The 17,812-nt window shown below is 43.0% G+C and overlaps 1 protein-coding gene across 1 annotated transcript in view; it reads right to left on the reverse strand.

The window, feature by feature from the left end:
* Positions 1–17,812, reverse strand: part of LOC115568536 (glutamate receptor 1) — an 85,677-nt gene that overhangs the window by 26,258 nt on the left and 41,607 nt on the right. The window contains 2 exon segments of the mRNA XM_075488154.1: positions 13,692–14,137; positions 15,510–15,716. Of these exon segments, the coding sequence (XP_075344269.1) occupies positions 13,692–14,137; positions 15,510–15,716 (653 nt within the window).

The raw sequence follows: 17,812 nt of genomic DNA on the forward strand, positions 1-17,812 counted from the left end.
CTGGGGGGGGGGGGGGGGGGATGGGTGGCTGACGGAGGCTCGTTTGGGGCCAAGACAACAATGGCCTACACCTCGGCACTGACACTGATGCATTCAAGTATGCGTGCACACACACACCCACACATACATGCATACTTTTCATCCTGAGGACAATGTGTGAATGTGTGCAAGAGAACAACCGGGTCCCCATTTACTGTGCTGTGTGTGAGAGAGAGGGGGAGCGAGATGTTTGTACGAGTGTGTAGGTGTGTGTTGGTTCTCCTGCAGCAGTCCTCCTCCCTCGTTGAGCAGAGCGACTGGCAAACACCGACCTGTTTGTCTCTGTTTGTTTCCTTTTGAACTCGCTTCCTTTGAGCCCCCTTTCCGCTCCTCATACATTATTGCACAGCAGCCGACCTCGGTGCCTCGGTAAAGCATTAACTAAGCTGTCTTATTACAGTGAGGGAAATCTTCCAAGTAGCACTGTAATTTCAAGTAGTCGTGTTCAATTCAATAGGTCTCGTTAAGGCAATGATTAATCAATTATTCACTCTGCCTCTTTTATTGCATTAGGAAGAAAAGGAATAGTAATGGGAGCAGTGGAGGATCCGGCTCAACAGCAGTGATGTATCTGCCGGAATGCACTGCAACTGCGTGCGTGCAAAATCGCTGGAGCTGAGATGAATTCTCATCACCGATGTAACAAATAACCCTACCAAAGGAATGCCACATTAAGCTTCTAAAAACTCCTCAGAGATCTGCCCTTTTCTCTCTTTTTCCATTGGATTAAAATTTTAAGACTTCAGTCCCAGCTATGGGATCGTTTCAGTGATCAAGATTAAGAGTTAAGAGTGATTAATAAAAGAAAGGTCATATCTGTAGTTCGATGGATTATGAAATAGAAGTTATTTCTCACACTAAATGGAGTGACAAATCTGCTTATCAAATGGAAATGCTTTCAACTCCGTTGCTGAATCCATTTTGTTTAGCTGTTCGCAATTTCAGGTGATAGCGTACAAATAACTACACCTTTTCATGTTTCCCTTTCTTTAAGTGAGTTATATAGGTTCTTATGCGTGTAAAAGGTCCTGAAAGTTAAAATGCCTGTTTGCACCAACAGAAGCTCCTCTTCTCACAGAAAACACTGCTCCTGAAACTCCTCGTCAGTAGTCCCGCCTTTAATTCTGTGACTTCCTGACATCACACTACATCGTCATGACGCACATTTGAACGGTGCCTGTATTCATGGTACAAGTGAAGCCAAATGGAAGCTAAAAACACGACAGAGCCAACCGGAGACATGGTGAGCAGTTCAGGCGTGTGTGAGCTGACCAGTCAGAGGAGACTGGGTATTCAGGAGGTGGGCCTTAAAGAGACAGGAGCTAAAACAGAGCATCCTGTGTTATTTTGAGCGTTAAAGCATCTAGCCCTATTCTAGCAGTAACCCAAAATAAAATGATTGACCTGAAGATGAGCATAATATGTCCTCTTGAAGATTTGCAATGCAAAAGTGAAGACATACTGAACAGTAGCCTTTGTTGACAAAAAAAGAGAGCAAAACCTCAGACCTAGCTCACTTTTTGGCCACTTGGGAGCAGTGCATAAAGTAATGCTGACATATCATCACATCATAAAATTAATATGGTGTAAATGTTAGCAAACAAGTGCTTTTTTAAACATCCAGCAAATATGAAGCACAGTGTAAGTTTTATCCCCTTCGGCTCTTTTTTTGGTCTCTACCAGCCCCTGAGGGACACGTGTCTCTAAAGCTGCTAAACACTCCGCCATGTTAACCAGCTAGTCGATAACTTTGTCTGTCAGCCGTTTAATGCTGCGCAGGTCGCCCACAGAGGGTCTACGTGGGTCCTTTCAGTCAAACCTATAGGTTACTTAGGAAGCCCTGGTTCTCTGAGTAACATGAGTGCGATGGGGGAGCATATCCGACCCAACAAAGCATCATCAAAACAAGTGCTATGAGGGAAAACAGGCCAAATGTTGTGTTCCGAAACGGTGTTGATGAGAGCAGTGGGACTGAACCAAAACAGTGCAGTTGTGGACTGAAAAAGAAAAACAACGAGTACAGTATGTACACTATATATTACTACTATAGCACATGCTTGTGCGCTCACACGTAGCAGTGATGGACAGCAAAGCGAATTGGACCACCTCTCCCTCTCATCTCTGTCAGATCTTCATCCTTTACTATATGATCTCCACCCACAGCTCCCTGAGAATCTGCTGTAGCACTAAACTCTCATTAGAATTCCCCTGGCTGGCCTCCTCTATTCGATATGGTAATTAGCAATGACTAATGACTTTAGCAAGTGTAAAAAATGAGCCAGTAATGGCCACATTACAATGGATTAGGAATTACAGAGGTTTAAATGAGAAAGAAAATGGTCTCTAATTATGGTGTGATTCTAAGACAAATCATGGATGGAAAAGGAGTTTTCTGCTACACTGCTTTTTTTGCCTCTTAAAAATGAGTGAGACAGCTGTAGGTTCTTAGTGACTGGGCACAGCCACGACCGACATGTCTGAACGGACAGGACTTGTTTTGCGCAAGTCGGTAGGAAAGACGAAACGAGTGTGACAGAGGCCGGTGGCAAAGTGGAGCCTGCGGGCGAAAAAGCTATGCGGAGAAGCAGGATGACCTACACAGGTAGAAACACACACACAGACACACACATGTAGACTCAGTGCAATGACAGAGTCTTAAGTATTAGGAAGCATGTGCTGACTAATTGGCCGCTGGTGAGGTGAGCTGCAGGAAACGTCCTTAGCAACCACAGCTGGGATGTGAAAATGATGACACAGCTACGACGAAAATACAAAAACACAACACCAGATGTATTTATATCAAGACCACATGACATCACAGATACAGTGAGACTGTGTGTATTCATGTGCCCTCACACAAAGACCCCCTTGGGAGATTCAGCCACATGAAAACTAAATATCTTTATGCTGTATTTGTGGGCACATCAGACAACAGAGTCAAGGGCTACTCCACACAAAGCATTACAGACGTATTTCTACATTGTGTGTATACAGTGGCTGTATTCTCTCTTAGAGTATCTACAGCCGCATTTCCACCCAAAATACATGTAGCTTTTGGTTCAAGGGACTACTTTTTGATTAAACTAAAAGATTCTATCAGCACATTGTTGTCCCACAAAGAAAGGGCAAATTAGTCCACAGATATATTGTATAAAAGTTTTACGCCAACAACAACAATGAATGTCGGTCTGTCTTTCTTATGCCATGTTGAAGTGCCAGAGCACAATAAACAAAAAAACTGCTTTGTAGCAGCAGATTTTTTTAAAATGATGGCTTTTTTGAAACCTGGTGCCTGCATTACCCACAGTGCAACCTAGCCATTGAGTGACATCACTGGAGGCAGTTTATGACATAACGTGCACGAAAAGATTCATGCTAATTTTCTCACATATGCATGAAGTACTCCCTCATACCTGTAAACACCGTTAAATGTGTAAAATTGACAGTTGCCCTTTAATTTAGACGCCAAGTTCCTCCAGAGGTTTCCTGTCCCTCGCATGAAAACACAGCTTTAAGGTCTGAAAATGTCCTATGATGATTTGGAGCCGACCCTTTGAATGATTTACAGCAAAAATGTTTTATCTTTCATCCGTCACTCAAACAAAACCTATATATTTCTACCCATATCATCTCGACTATATTCTAACGTATAGACAGCTCATCTCACAGAGCTGTTTTCAATTACAGTTTCCTCGGCTGCATGTAAATGTTGTGAGTTGATGAAAGTTTTATTAAGCTCTCGATTCCAAAAAGCATCCTCAGTGAAGAAAACGCCCGTTCCAAACAATGTGGGCGTGTCAGGATAATTAACCAGAATTAAATATTTATAACCGTGATTATCTTTTTATGTAATTCTAACGCCACATTGGTCACCGTGGTTCCCGAAACCACAAGCAGAAGGGCAATTCTGGTCCTCTGCCGGGGTTTCGAAGATTGAACTAAGCTCTGCACAGACACGCCAAATTGGTTTGATGTGCAACACACAATGCTTTTAGTGCAAACCTGGCCACAGAAAACAAAAAGACACATTTTGAAATTGCACTTATCTGACACTAACGGTGTGTTTGAAGCTTTCCCACCACTTCATTCTGTCCGTCTCTGACTCAATATTGCTAAATGAGGCTCTGGGGAATGAGAATGTGTTATGGCCAATATTGTTGCAAAGTGGTGGGTTTACTTCGTACTTTGCTTGCACGGTTGCTCGTGCTTTTGTTTTGACAGGCTCACGACTGTTGAGATTGTATACTTTCTCAAAGCGCTTTCATCTTCAAGGCCAAAATAACATGCGAGCTTTACGCAGGGAGCAAAAGAAATAATGATTTATTAAAACACCCCTCTCTCCCCCTCTCTCTCCCTCTAAAGGTCAGCATTACCATGCCATTGAGTTGAAAAGAGAACATTATGGTAATGTTGTTACCAGCCTGCAGCAGCAGCAGCAGCAGCACCAACAGCTGCTTATTACACTCATTCAAGTAGGCTACAGAAAAATTTGACACAAAGCATTAAGATTCAAAACGCTATGAAATTGTTTAATGCGTGTTTGTTTCATTTAGAAGCAGCCGAGTTAAGTGGCTGCTTTCGAACATATGGGCTCATTTGAGTGGTTCTGCAACAGAACCCACCAATTTAGCTCCCGGCCGTTTTGATATGAGGAATTGATATGATTGAGCTATGACTGTAATCACTGTATGTTCGGCTGTGCACGTTTTTAGCTCTGATTGATATCACGGATGCTGTCTTAGCCTCATGTGACCTGAGAGAAGTCAGCGCTGGTGAGCTGTGAGAGAGCGCTCGCTAAGCGCCCACACACATACGCACAGCCTCTTAGTCACTCCGGCGAGAAAACAGGCAATCCGAACGCAGATGCACCGCAGCTGAAAAAAATCAATAGCACTGACGCAAACACACGGCGACTTATAGTTCACCGAATCTGGCTGGATGGGAACACAAAAGGGATGACATGCGTGTGCAGTTTTGCCGAGCAGAGGCACTCGATGTGAAACTGCGGCGCTCTGACAGGAAAAATCTGTGTCTCTTTACGGTTGCCATGGCAGCACACTCTGCACTCCAAACAGTACAGCTGAGCTGAGAGAGACTTTAGTCATCTCACTTTTCCTCCTCCTCCTCCTCCTCCTCTCCCTCTCTCTGTGTTTCTCTCTATAAGGGCATCAGGACCTATAGTAGGTCAGAACTGCCATTACAGAGTGAAAGCTCTTCAATTTTTTTCAGGTCGCTGACTCGCACGCAACACACGGCCTGACTGATGGGCCTCCGAGCTTCACAATGCACATCTTTCCAGTCAAACTATCGGCATTGTTGACTTTGGTGCAGGTAGATTTCCCATGTGGCCCCAGGGCTGGTGTATAATTCATGGTTTGAGGGAAAAGACATTCAGATCGGTCACAGCTTGATTACAGCATAGCCCTCTCTGCTGCTGCAAACATATGTGCGCCTCTGTGCGACTGCGTTTTATATGCAGATTTGAAAGCGTATACGCCTCTGAGGGGCTGGTGTCTTTGTCTATGTACAAAGTGAGATACCCCAGTGAGATCCTGCAGGGGGGTGTGTGTGAGTCTCGCTATTTTTCTGCTGGTGAGCGAGCATGCATGTATGATCAAAAGTTGCCTACATGCAATTTCCAGATAAATAAAACATAAGTGATGCCGTGAACTAAACTGAACCGTCGCCTTATGAATAAATGATTCCTTCTTACCGAGTCTTCCCCAACTGCTTTGACAGCAACTCACGAACCCAATAACAAGTATTTAACACAGTGGTGTGTAATGCAAATTATAATTACTTGTTGTTATTGACGATACGACAACAATGACGCAAATTGATATTTAATTGATATCTGTGCAAGATCAATAAGTCGCTTGTATTCACAATATTCCCTCCTCCCTGGGGTCTTGATTAGCGACTGAACAGCCACTAGCATCAGATCATACAAAACACCAGGCAACAGTACATTTGCATCTCGATCGTGTTTGCAATGCAGGGTTCGGCTGCACTAAAAAAAAAACAGATGGGAGATTTTTTCCAGAGATATGCTAAGAACCGTGTGTAAATTTAAGTAAAAGGAAGAAAAACACCTGCTATGCAACAAGGTGAGTGTCTCAAAATAAAAGCAAACACACGTACACCATCAACAAGAGAAATCTGCAGGAATGAAACTGGTCGAAATAGCAGCAGCAACGGCAGCGGTGAGTTATATCTCACGAGATCACTTGCATTATTTTACATATTTTAGCTCATTAACTAAACTGTAACAAGTCTTTTTTTGTCACTATTTGGACAGCCAGTGGTTTCCATACCACTGAGCACGCCACGAAAATCAAAGCAAAGGGAACTGAAAACTTCTGTTTTCATTTGTCAAAGTTCCATTACGGTCCAGCACTAATGCAGTTTCAAGCATGGACCATTCTGAGAGCTCCACATGGCGGTTTGCTCAAGGACACGGACATCTAAAATACGACAGCCTCTGTTTCGGGTATCATTACCATAAGCCAATTATGTAATATTGACAGAAATTCTATAGTAGCCTATGAAAACAAGCCAAGCCAAACAGGTCCTTTGAGCTCTACTGCACAATTGACTACTGTATCTGTCTTTGTTACTATTGCATCTTTCAAGCCTTCTGTTCTAGAGCACATTATGAAACATTCAATGTGGACAACAGTGGCAGATTCATATCATTTGTATTTACAGAGATTTGATCTGTTCAGCTATGGCTAGCGAGCTAATTAAGCCAACATCAGCCCCATGAGCTGGTTTAGAAGGCGGAAGATAAACATTCTCACAAGTTGATGATTCATGGAGTTAGTTATTTTTATTCATTTAGTTAGTTAGTTACAGTATTTTAAGTGGCCTTTGACAAAGAAAAATGTAGGATCACACTGTCTGGTTAGCTTTGGTTCGACTGCTCCTTGAGTTCTTGCACTACTACATTTTACTTGAAATACAACAACAGAGAGACTTTGAGAATAAGGACTATCCGGTAAATATAACGCTATGGTAATAATGGCTGTTGTTAACTGAGTGTAAACTTCCCCAAATCCTGACAAAAAGGACAGAGCAGCTAACGTTAGCTTAAACTTTGATAGCACACATTGGGGACACACTACACCGTGGATGTGCTCATAAAATTAAATGAACAATTTATTTGTTTAATATAATATGTAGCCCTAATGCAAAATATATTGAGTTAATGAGGTGCTAGGCCTCTGAAGCAGTGCTCGAATAATGAAATTAACAGGTGGAAAAATCAAAAACTTGTTGGAAATGAATACCTAAATGTGCGCACATGGAGGCTGAGGTGTTTTGCCCTCTCCTGTTTATAGCTTCAAAGAGGTAAACAAGCATCACTTTATGACAAAAATCTCAGTTTGAGCAATGCTGACCCTCCCCGGGTTACCATAATACACCACATACTCAATCCATTATAGAATGATTCTGGCCGCCAGGCTGAGAAATTGCTGTTGTGGCGGGCAGCGTGTGAGTGGCAGAGCTGATTTATTTAGGTCTACAATCATGTAACGGCAGAGACGCAGGCGCCGAGGAGACGAGACAACTCCACGGGGCCATCATGTACACACACACACACACACACACAGACATCAGACACACACACACAGACGTCAGACACAGATATAAAAACCTCAAAACACATTCACTGGAGGAACATAGTGAACCCACGTCCTGTTACTCAAATTCATTTCCAGCCAAGATCTCCCAACCAGCAAGACTCGTACAGAAACGGAGAGACAAGTTCAAATCCACAAGGTCAACACCGATTCGGGTCCTTCTGAATGTACATGCTGCTGCTTTTCCTGTACTTTCCCCCTTTCTACCTTCAGCTAACAAGCACAAGCCATTTCTTTCTGGTTTACCAACGTTTGCCATAAACTATTGGAAGTAAAATCCCTCTCTGGCTCTCAGTAAACATATTTTAACCTCCTTTTTTTCCTGGCAGCTGATTCATAGTTAAAGTATTCCACTGGTACTTCCCCCAGTAATGGTCCCATTAGGTTTTGCAATATAAACAAGAAAATACAAATGTGAATTAATTGGGGCAAAAAACATCTTTAAATATTGCACAAGCTCCTTCAATCCGAGCCTAAGGCATCAGAACATGTTTTAAAATCTGGATGTGATCAGTATTTTGTGATTCTGATCCCAGAAGTCGCATTGAGGCGACTGCTGTATAACTTACTAAAGCCAGAAATAGTGTTATTCCATATGCCAGGTGAAACAGGAAGCTTAGGTGAATCTATGAGGTGAGGGGGGATACGCGGCACGTGATACATTCAGAAGAGGCAGAGTGATCTATAAAGATGAGAGAGCCGAGCTGAGGAGAGAAGAAGAGGACTGAAAAGAAGTGATTGGGAAAAAAGTTAATGGGTGGACGGGTTGGATGGAGGGGTGTGCGCATGTGTGTGTGTGTGTATGTGTGTAGCGGGGGGTGGAATCACTCTCAGAGTCCACCTGTCTGCAGAGATAAACACAGGGAGGGCCCAACAGCACGGACCGGGGCTTATGGGAGGGCCTGACTGACAGTGCTGACATTTAGAAAGAGCGAAGTAAACAAGGTCTCACAGAGAATAAATAGCAGTGGGAGCAGGGTGGCTAACACACACACACACACACACTAAGGTACTGTACACATTAATGCATCACGTCAATATATAAATAAATACGCACATTTATGAGCACAGGCGCACACACGCACACACACATACACAGAGCTCCCAGTAAACCCTGACGCAGACATGCTGTCAGGCAGCAGACAAAGAAAGTGGCAATAAGGGCTTAACTTTAGTAGAAGCTGCCTATACACACACACACACAGGCCGACGAGGAAATTAAACACGCCTACTGATTAATCCAGGACGGAGTGGATCGTCGGTGTTCTTCCTTGGCCTTTTGTCTCCGATTGAATGGAGAAGCACAAAGAGTGAAGTGCTTTGAGCTGCCTACCTCCGGGCTGAATGCACCTCCAGAACATTCTGTTCTCACCTTTTACTTAGAAAAGGCTCAGCGACAAGCGCTTCACAACCACCTGCTCTGCAAAAAAAAAACGTCACCAAATCCAGCAACAGGACGATATTTCACACATTTTTGTTCGCTAATATTCTTTTCACAGCGAGGCTATAATAAACCTCAAATCAGTTTTTGATAAGTGTGCTGCTGCAAAGTCTTTTAAATAAAGACTAAATAAAAATGAAAAAAACACACACTTATGTGTGGTAGATATTTCAGTGACACACGAGAGAAATGATTGAAACTTGCCTAAAAAACTGTAAAATGAGGTTTCATCATTCTGATCTGTACAATAATAATATTTCATTTTTAATTTGTTTAAGTGGAATAATGCTGCTCAGCTGTGGATTTCCTTCTTCGAGAAGGTCAAATACTTACACTCCAATACTACATTTTGTAATACTAACAGAGAGCAACAGAAGCTCATATTAGTTTAGAAATGGAGTCCGCTAACGTAAGCTAACAACCGACTTCCAGTAGGATACAGAAGTTCCACAAAGCCCATTTACTACAATATTGTTACGCATAATGAGAACTTTTACTTTTGACACTCGAGTTCATTTCTGTAAAAACACTAGTAACTATACCTGTGTAAGAGTTTGAATGCAGGTCACCGTATCTTAATTTGATAATTTTTCATTTATGGTGGTTGATATTTATTTTATGAAAACTGTCCTGATGTAACAATGACCTGATAGTATGAAACTTAATTCGAAAATAAAGTCCAATTACAGACTTGAAAATGGGTTAAGAGAAAGTGCATAAGGTTGTAAATGAGCTTAGACCAAAAATATCAAAAGAAAGGAGCACACTCTCAGACGCATACGAGAACAAAAATGTTCCCACAAAAGCCTTTCATGATTAAAAAAGAAAAAAAATTATTAATTCGCTCAAATCCCAGTAGCCCAAATGCAATAGCACACTGGGTTCATGTGAGACTCCGGCAACAGAATATGTGAGGCTACAAGTGTTGCTTTCATCCGACAAAACACAAGCAACACCATCACATATCCTCTTAAATCTAGCAGAGGAACTCACAGCACTTTAGGAAACGCATCAACATGCACCTCCGCGTGTTAATACACGCTGTGCTAACTAGAGCAACTAGGTCACCCAAATATTCAAGGGGAAGATGTTTCCTTCAGGGCAGCATTCAGCAGGGTGAAACATTCACTGGGTTGGTTTTTTTCAAGACACCAAGCAGAATCAACCACCCTGATCGCTACACCCCGGACTGCAACACCTGCTTGCCCACTTGTGATGTGTGTTTTTTTTTTTTTAAATGCTGTCACACTGACTCCCACACTGTGTTTCACAAAGACACGAAAGGAGACAAAGAGAGTCACCTTGGAAGGACATTGGAAGAAAAGGAAGATATTTGACTCAAGTCCTTGGAGGAAACGAGTCCTTATAGCTGTCACCCTTCACTGGTGACACAAAGGAAATCTTCAGTTCCTACTGAACCTATTTAAATGGACCAGTACCTCTCTGTGTGCATATATATAGATATACCACAATACTTTAAGTAAAATTGGTCCTGTTACCTGACAAACAAAACAATAACTATTGTATTGCTACTGTGTCGCATTTCACCTCCACTTTATCTGTAAATGGAACCTTGGCCGACTGTCTTGATACAGTTCTTACAACCAATGATGGAATACAATATGTGTAATACTTTGCAGTCAAAGGTGGGATAAGCAGAATCACCTCGGGCACAGGAACAATCTGTTTTGTCCTCTTAAACTGAGAAAGGTCTTGCATCAGCAGACACTGCTTCCCCCTCAAGCAAAACAAATGCAAATACTGTGCAAATAAGCACGAACCCATGTGTGGTCAAGCCCCCATACAGAGACACAGAATCCACACACATACACACATTGTGTGTGTGCATGCAAAGATGAACCACTGGGAACGAACAATGTGCCGATGCATGGTGACATTCTCTTTCAAGGAAATCGATAGTTATTGCCGATTGCATTTTCTGGCTGTAAGAGAAGAAGACTTGGGACAATGGGCTTCATCCTGCAAGAGGCACAGAGTGTACAGGTAGAAAATGGTAAATGTCAGGTGAAGGCCGGTGGGAGTAGGGATCCGGTACCTACACTGTGTATTGCTGAGCACCAACGTGCAGCATGCGGGCTTGTAGGTGATTTTCTGCCATCTGATATTTGTGTAGGGGAACAGCAAAGTGAAAATACATTTTGTAAATGTCACAGGATGGAAGCTGAGATAAAAAAAATGTCGGGAGTGCCTCAAATTGCTATAATTTCTTTAACCTTCAGCAACTCAATCAGGAAAGGCTGACTGAGCACTGCTGCAATTTTGCAGTAACACCCCTTGAGACAAATAATCACGTTCTGGGAGCCTTGGAACTCTACCACATTGTTGGTCACTGAACAGCTTACTGGATACGATGCAGAGGTTTGTTTGACTAAGTTACAAGGCCACATGTCTTCTAACCTTCATCTGGTGGTATCTAGCCATGCAGAAACATTTACATTTACATTGAGGGCATTTAGCTGACACTTTTGTCCAAAGCGACTTAAACATTCATACACTGATGGCGGCGGCTGCCATGCAAGGGGCCGACCAGCCCATTAGGAGCAGCTTGGGGTTCCGCATCTTGCCCAAGGGCAATTTGACATCCAGACCAGGAGAATCAAACCAGCGACCTTCCAATAACATAACAAGACTCTGCCCCTGAGCCACAGCCGCCCAACTGATAGTTGGTGTTTTTTATATGCTCAGGCTTTGAAGATCCGAGTCAAAGATTTGGAGATTGAGATTTTCCCAAATACAATGGAGGTGAATGAGGTATCATTTGTGGTGCTGGAAGCATCGGAAAATTGAGAACGGCAACAATTCGGCTGTTTACACCCTGCTTTCTTACCCCCTGCCCCCTAGTTCCACAAAAGGTGTTGCAAGTAATTTTTTTCTGCCCATTCCGGCCTTTCTGTGCAGTGATTGGCAGTGATTGTAAACGGCCACATTGGCCATTTCATGAAATGTTTCTATTGCGTTGGGGCAGAGGCAGAAATCTGGGTGACATCGTTTAAAGCACAACAGTATCTGCACAGCTCCAAATACCACCAGAGATAGATACCCAAAATGTTTGGACCTGATGTGATTTTTATTTCATTAATTTTTTTGTATTTTGTATGAATCAATTAGAAAATGGATAGTCTGCCATTGCATTACAGCCATGTCATGATCCTTTTAATCCCACCAAAAACAGAAAAAAACACAACTTTCTGTCTTTTAAATTTTCTTTTTCAAACACATTTAACAGTAAGATTTACTTTTTTTAACTTTTGGATGGAGCCATGCCAGCTTTTTCCAGCCTTTATGCTACACTAAGCAAACCTTCTCTGAATCCCCGCAAAATTAAAGTTACGACTGCTACGTTTTTCAGCTTAGCACCATTAGTGACCAATTTAAAGAGAACTTGCCATTCTTCAGCATGTAGGTTGCTAGTTTGGAGGTGGTTGTTGTTCTCCATAGAGACAGGGATTTTGTCCGACAGAAATAATTAGCTTATAGCAGGTTTATACCCACAGTCTAGGGTAGAGTCAGACTAGCTTTATATTTAACGTACAGACATGAGAGTGGCATTGATCTTCTCATCTAATTCTCAGTAAGAGAGAGAATATCCCTGAAATGTGAAATCTGTTCTACGTATATACGTTTTTTAAAAGGGGATGGTTAAGTTCACATCCGTATCGGCGACGAAATGGTGGAATCTACTTTTCAGATCCTCATCCCAACCTGCTGACAACTATTCTTGAAAGCGACCGCCTCTGCCTCTCTCTCTTCACAGTATGGTTTCTACAGTATAGATGTATTATGCATGCGTGCACCACCACAAAGCACCTCTACATAATGTATATGTAGCTTAAAGTTTAAAGAGACAAGAAGCTCTGTGTCTGTCCATGACCTAACCTGTCTCTGCTGGTTCACAGCGTACAGTGATAATACTGACATTATCTTCTCATCTCCTTCTGCTGGTCCCTCTGGAAAGCTCAGAAATTCGACCTCAGTGTCTCTAATTTCAGACACTTAATGAGATTTTTAATTGGTGACCTTTAGAGAATGGTTTCATGCCACAGCTCATGAGAGCACTCGAGGGGAGCCATCTCGCAACGCTCAATACTCACACCAGGATCCTTCATAACACTCTGTCAAGGGGCTGGTATTTAACTTTACCCACCATATCGATAGACAGATAGTTTTAAATTCTGCAAACAATGGAGGAAGCAAAGTTTTTATCGTCCGAGGAGTTCTCAGCATGTTTCTATCACCACAGGAGGCATCTGGAGACAGGAGGATGAAAACGCAACATGCTGCAACATGACCACATCATAAACTCCCTCGGCTGCTCTTCATCAAACTTTTATCGCTGCTCTGTATGACAAGTGACTGGCAAAGAACAAAATCTCAATAAACAGAGCCCAACTGAGTTGAGCAAGAAAGCAAAGCAGCATGCCGAAGCGTTGGCAGACAGAAATATATTGTACGTAGGTGGTGCTTAGTGTCTCTTTGTGTACCAACAAACAAAAGCAGACTCAAAGCGCTGTGGACGCTTCAAAATTTGAGGCCTGTTTGTCTCTTACCGTGGTGAAATATCACAGCCCTGCTGCATGAAGGCCCCCAGTGAGAACCAAAGGGAGTTGAAGATGCCGAACTCATTGGTCTGCTCAGGACTCTGCTGGTTGGGGTTCTGCTGCGCCGGCGTCTGGCCCTGCTGCACCCCATTGGAAGCCGTCGCCTGGGTCGGAGACTGCGGCTCACCCCCCTCCTCGTAGTCCTCAGCGTGCCACTCGTACGGGCTGAACCGACTGACGAGGAACAGGACGACGCTCACGCCAATGTAGGCAAACACAATGCACATCCAGATCTCATAAGCCAGCGGGTCCAGGAAGGAAAACACACCAGGTTTGGATTTGGTGGGTTTCTTGATCATGATAGAGATACCCAGCGACATGAAGGGCTTGGAGAAGTCGATTACTTCTTCACGAACCAGGGTGATGGTCAGAGGAGCCACAGCCACATCTGCTTTCTGTGGGAGGGACACAGAGAAGTCAGCCATATAAGTACTCAACATCATCAATCGGTGAGTCTTGTAAGGTCTACATTGTCTGAATGAGATCAGAACACTATCAAAACACCTATAGCAAAGATTCAAGTAAGTAATAAGTACTGAATTTTTTTGCCCCACTGGTCCTCTGGCTCCATGAATGGTGATGTAATGTCAGGTAAGGCAGTGTCTTTCAGTCAGAAAGCCTCAGCCATGCTTGGTTTAGGGTTGCAAAAGTATGAGATCTTCACACAACGGTATACCTGGAAACCCTGATATGACTTCAACCATATAGTGCTAATTAGCAAATGGTAGCATGCTAACATGCCAAACAGATGGGTGACCATGGTAAACAGAAAACAGGGTAATAAATGTTAGGATTGTCATTGTGCGTATGTTAGCATGCTGACATTAGCATTTAGCTGTACTGTTGTGCCTCACCAGGGCTGAACAAAGTCTTGCCCGTGCCCAGGAAAAGATGTTCTCCAAAGGCCTCCTGAATGGATTATTTTAAGGGTTAGACAGCCCTTTTGGGCCAGTGACAACTGACCTTGTCTCCCCTCCGCCTGTCGGCTGCGATGTGCCTCAGTACAGCCTCACAGAGCATTTAGTGTGGCTGTAGACATACAGGTTGTGTCCCATATAGAGTGAGTTTGCCATTTCGTAGCCTGAATGTAAAGTAGGAGTTATTATATCCAATATAACTGACTCAAGTTATTCAACAGTGAGTCGTGCAAAGTAGTATACAACTTATGGTCACTAACCAAGCATTATGCATTGTGCTGGAGAGACAAAAGAAATGACCAGAGTGGTCTCCAAAAGTGTTTTTTTAGTTGACAGATGAACTCACTACACAGTCCTCTATATAGAACTCTATAGCAAGTAGGAAGTAGTGAATGAGTGAGTGATTTCTGACACAACCCGTGTTATGTGATTGCAGCATCTTTTCAAGCATTCTCATGATATACAATACATGTTTGGCTGCAGCAGCAACAAAGAGACATTCCTGGAGAAAACACTCAGTGTCCCCGGGCCCCGGATTGAATCTGGTCTTTTTGACACTGCCAGTGAGGGAGGAAGTCAGCACATTTGCAACTCTGCACAAATTCACTTTAAATCGATAAAAGATCAAGACAGAAAACTAAAACAAAGACTTAATGGTGGTTGACTGGGTTTTGCATACAGTATTGTCTTTATAGATTTTTCAATTAAGTCTTCATCTCAAAAAGGAGAATTCAATGATCACATTCTGATTCATTTTATTTCAAACAGTGTCCTAACTCTTTTGATTCTGCACCGTGTATCCATTTTTAAATGTGCAATAAAACAAAAAAAAAAAACTCTGCCCGCTCACCCCATACACCAGTTCTCCCACCATGCCGTTCCACATCTTGGTTTCCGGGTCCCTGGCTCCATATTTTCCGTCTGAAACAACCTTCAGTTTGTACTGGTAGCCTACATGTTTGGCAATCTCTGCAGCCAGCTCGACAATGTAGCCCTCGTACTTATCATTCCCCGCAAGCTGCTCGTGGTTCTTCTTCAGCATCACATATGGAGACTCCTATTGGATGGAGGACAACCATGAGTCAATTTTATTTCAGTTACACAAGGCAAACAGAAAGTCACTGACCAGTTTCTGAACACATTTCTGATTTAACTGCTGTTAAAGCAAAATGCACAGTGATAACCATCACTTCTTGACGCAGCCTCTTGGGGACTGTAAGCAACACACCTTTGACAGCAGGGCAGTTTGTTAAGCTAATTATGTCAAAGACAGCATTATGACTGATAATAAAGCTTTAGGATGCAGTTAATGTTATATTACTATTTAAACATTTTGGAAGGGGAGTTATGGATGCATTTTATGCTTGAGGCAATTCATCACGTGTCCTTTTACTACTTGTTCATGGCTCAGGCTTTGGGGGGAAAAAAAAAGTACTTGGTGCAAAATACAATCGTGCCAAGGAAAGAAAAGAAAGAAAAAGTAGAAAAAAATAGTAGGATATTACAAGGTATTAAATTGGTTTTGTTCCTCAAAATATGTGGTGCGTAATCCAGACACAAGAGGTGCGGAGGTATGATCATTACAACAGCATCGCCGGATTGAAAAGGTGAGGTCATTACAGCTGAGCATGTGTGTGTGTGTGTGTGTGTGTGTGTGTGTGCACTCTACAGAAGGCGACAGAGACATTGCTAACCTCTGCTCCAGGTCGGGCTGCTCTTCTTGTTATATCATACCAACGTTTGTACATCTCACACTGATTGGGTGTCCTGAGAAATCACAGCTGACAGGACACCTGGGGCCCCGGTTTACTCTCAGAAAACTGTATTTCATAGAGAATTCCAGTCAACTCGTTCTGGATTGTCCACCAGCACACGGAGAGGCCTCAATTCCCACAAGTTGTTATGTGTGCCTGCTTTTAGCTAAGGCTGTGCTGAGCTGAGCAAATCCTGCCATCATATTTCATCAGGGTCTTGAGGCGAGGGGGGTGGGGAGGGGTTCCTCTGTGTGTTACAGTTATCTGGGTTCTCCTGCTCTTTATGGTTGAGGTGAAGGTAATCATTGTTACACATGGAAACCCGAGGCCCACTGGTAGGGAAACAGCACCCAAGGGAGACGCTGGCGAGAAAGGTCTGGCATGCGGCACTCTGGCGGTCACAGACACACACGCGTGAGTATGCACGCATGCGCTCACAGTTGCAGACACAGTTGAACACAGGCACACATGCACACAGAGACATGGCACGGCATACACAAGGTCCTGCAGGACTCGGTCTCATTGACCTCCAACAGTTCTGCTGAGATCTGCTGTCACTCAGCTATGTTTTACATAATACAGACACACACACAGGAAAGAATTCATTTGAAGCACATTCAAGCTCACAATATTATACTGAGTAAAACAAAAAATCCATAAAATGTTTGATAAGGATTACTATTTGTAAAATTGTAAAAAATATTCTATTTTTATTCCTCTGATGAGACCAGTTTACCAGACCTCGAGCAAATTTTTACAAATTACATAACTTGCTCTGGCATGAAAGCATATCAAAATAACTGCACTTATTTCAATACTTGCACACAGCGAGTACGCCATTAACCCCTAGCATAGGCAGAACTAAAACCGAAAACATTCCAGTCACGGCCTGGTTTTAGCGTAAAGCCCCAATCGTGAAGGCACCGAGCTCGGGTGCTCCATTAAACATATTCTGCTTAACCCCTCAGGATCTCCTGCTAAACCCAGGCCTGGTCTGCATGCACAGGCTGGGACAGCAGGGATTGTGGGAAAGCAAGAAGTGTTACCTTCACGTTGAGCAAAACAACGCACTCCCTCAGGCAACGACTCACTGAGCACAGAAGTTATAAGGTGTAAAAACTCTGCCGCTGCCCCACAGCCCAATGACTGTTCACACCTTATCTCTTCTCTTAGGTTCCAAGACAGAGAACCAATTTATCTTCCTAGAAAAGGGGACACTGATAGGAGATTATGTCAGAGAGAGTTATTTTAGGTCCACACTCTTGGGAGACTGCATCCTTCGGGTTTAAATGAGGATTTTCACATATATTTTTAAATTAGATGTCATTAGAATACATGTTGAGTTGTGGATGGTAAGCTCCCACTTTTCTGTCGGATGAACCTCCGAGTCCTGTAAAGC

The sequence above is a fragment of the Sparus aurata genome, chromosome 18, assembly GCF_900880675.1.
Source record: "Sparus aurata chromosome 18, fSpaAur1.1, whole genome shotgun sequence".
Classification (NCBI taxonomy): Eukaryota; Metazoa; Chordata; class Actinopteri; order Spariformes; family Sparidae; genus Sparus; species Sparus aurata.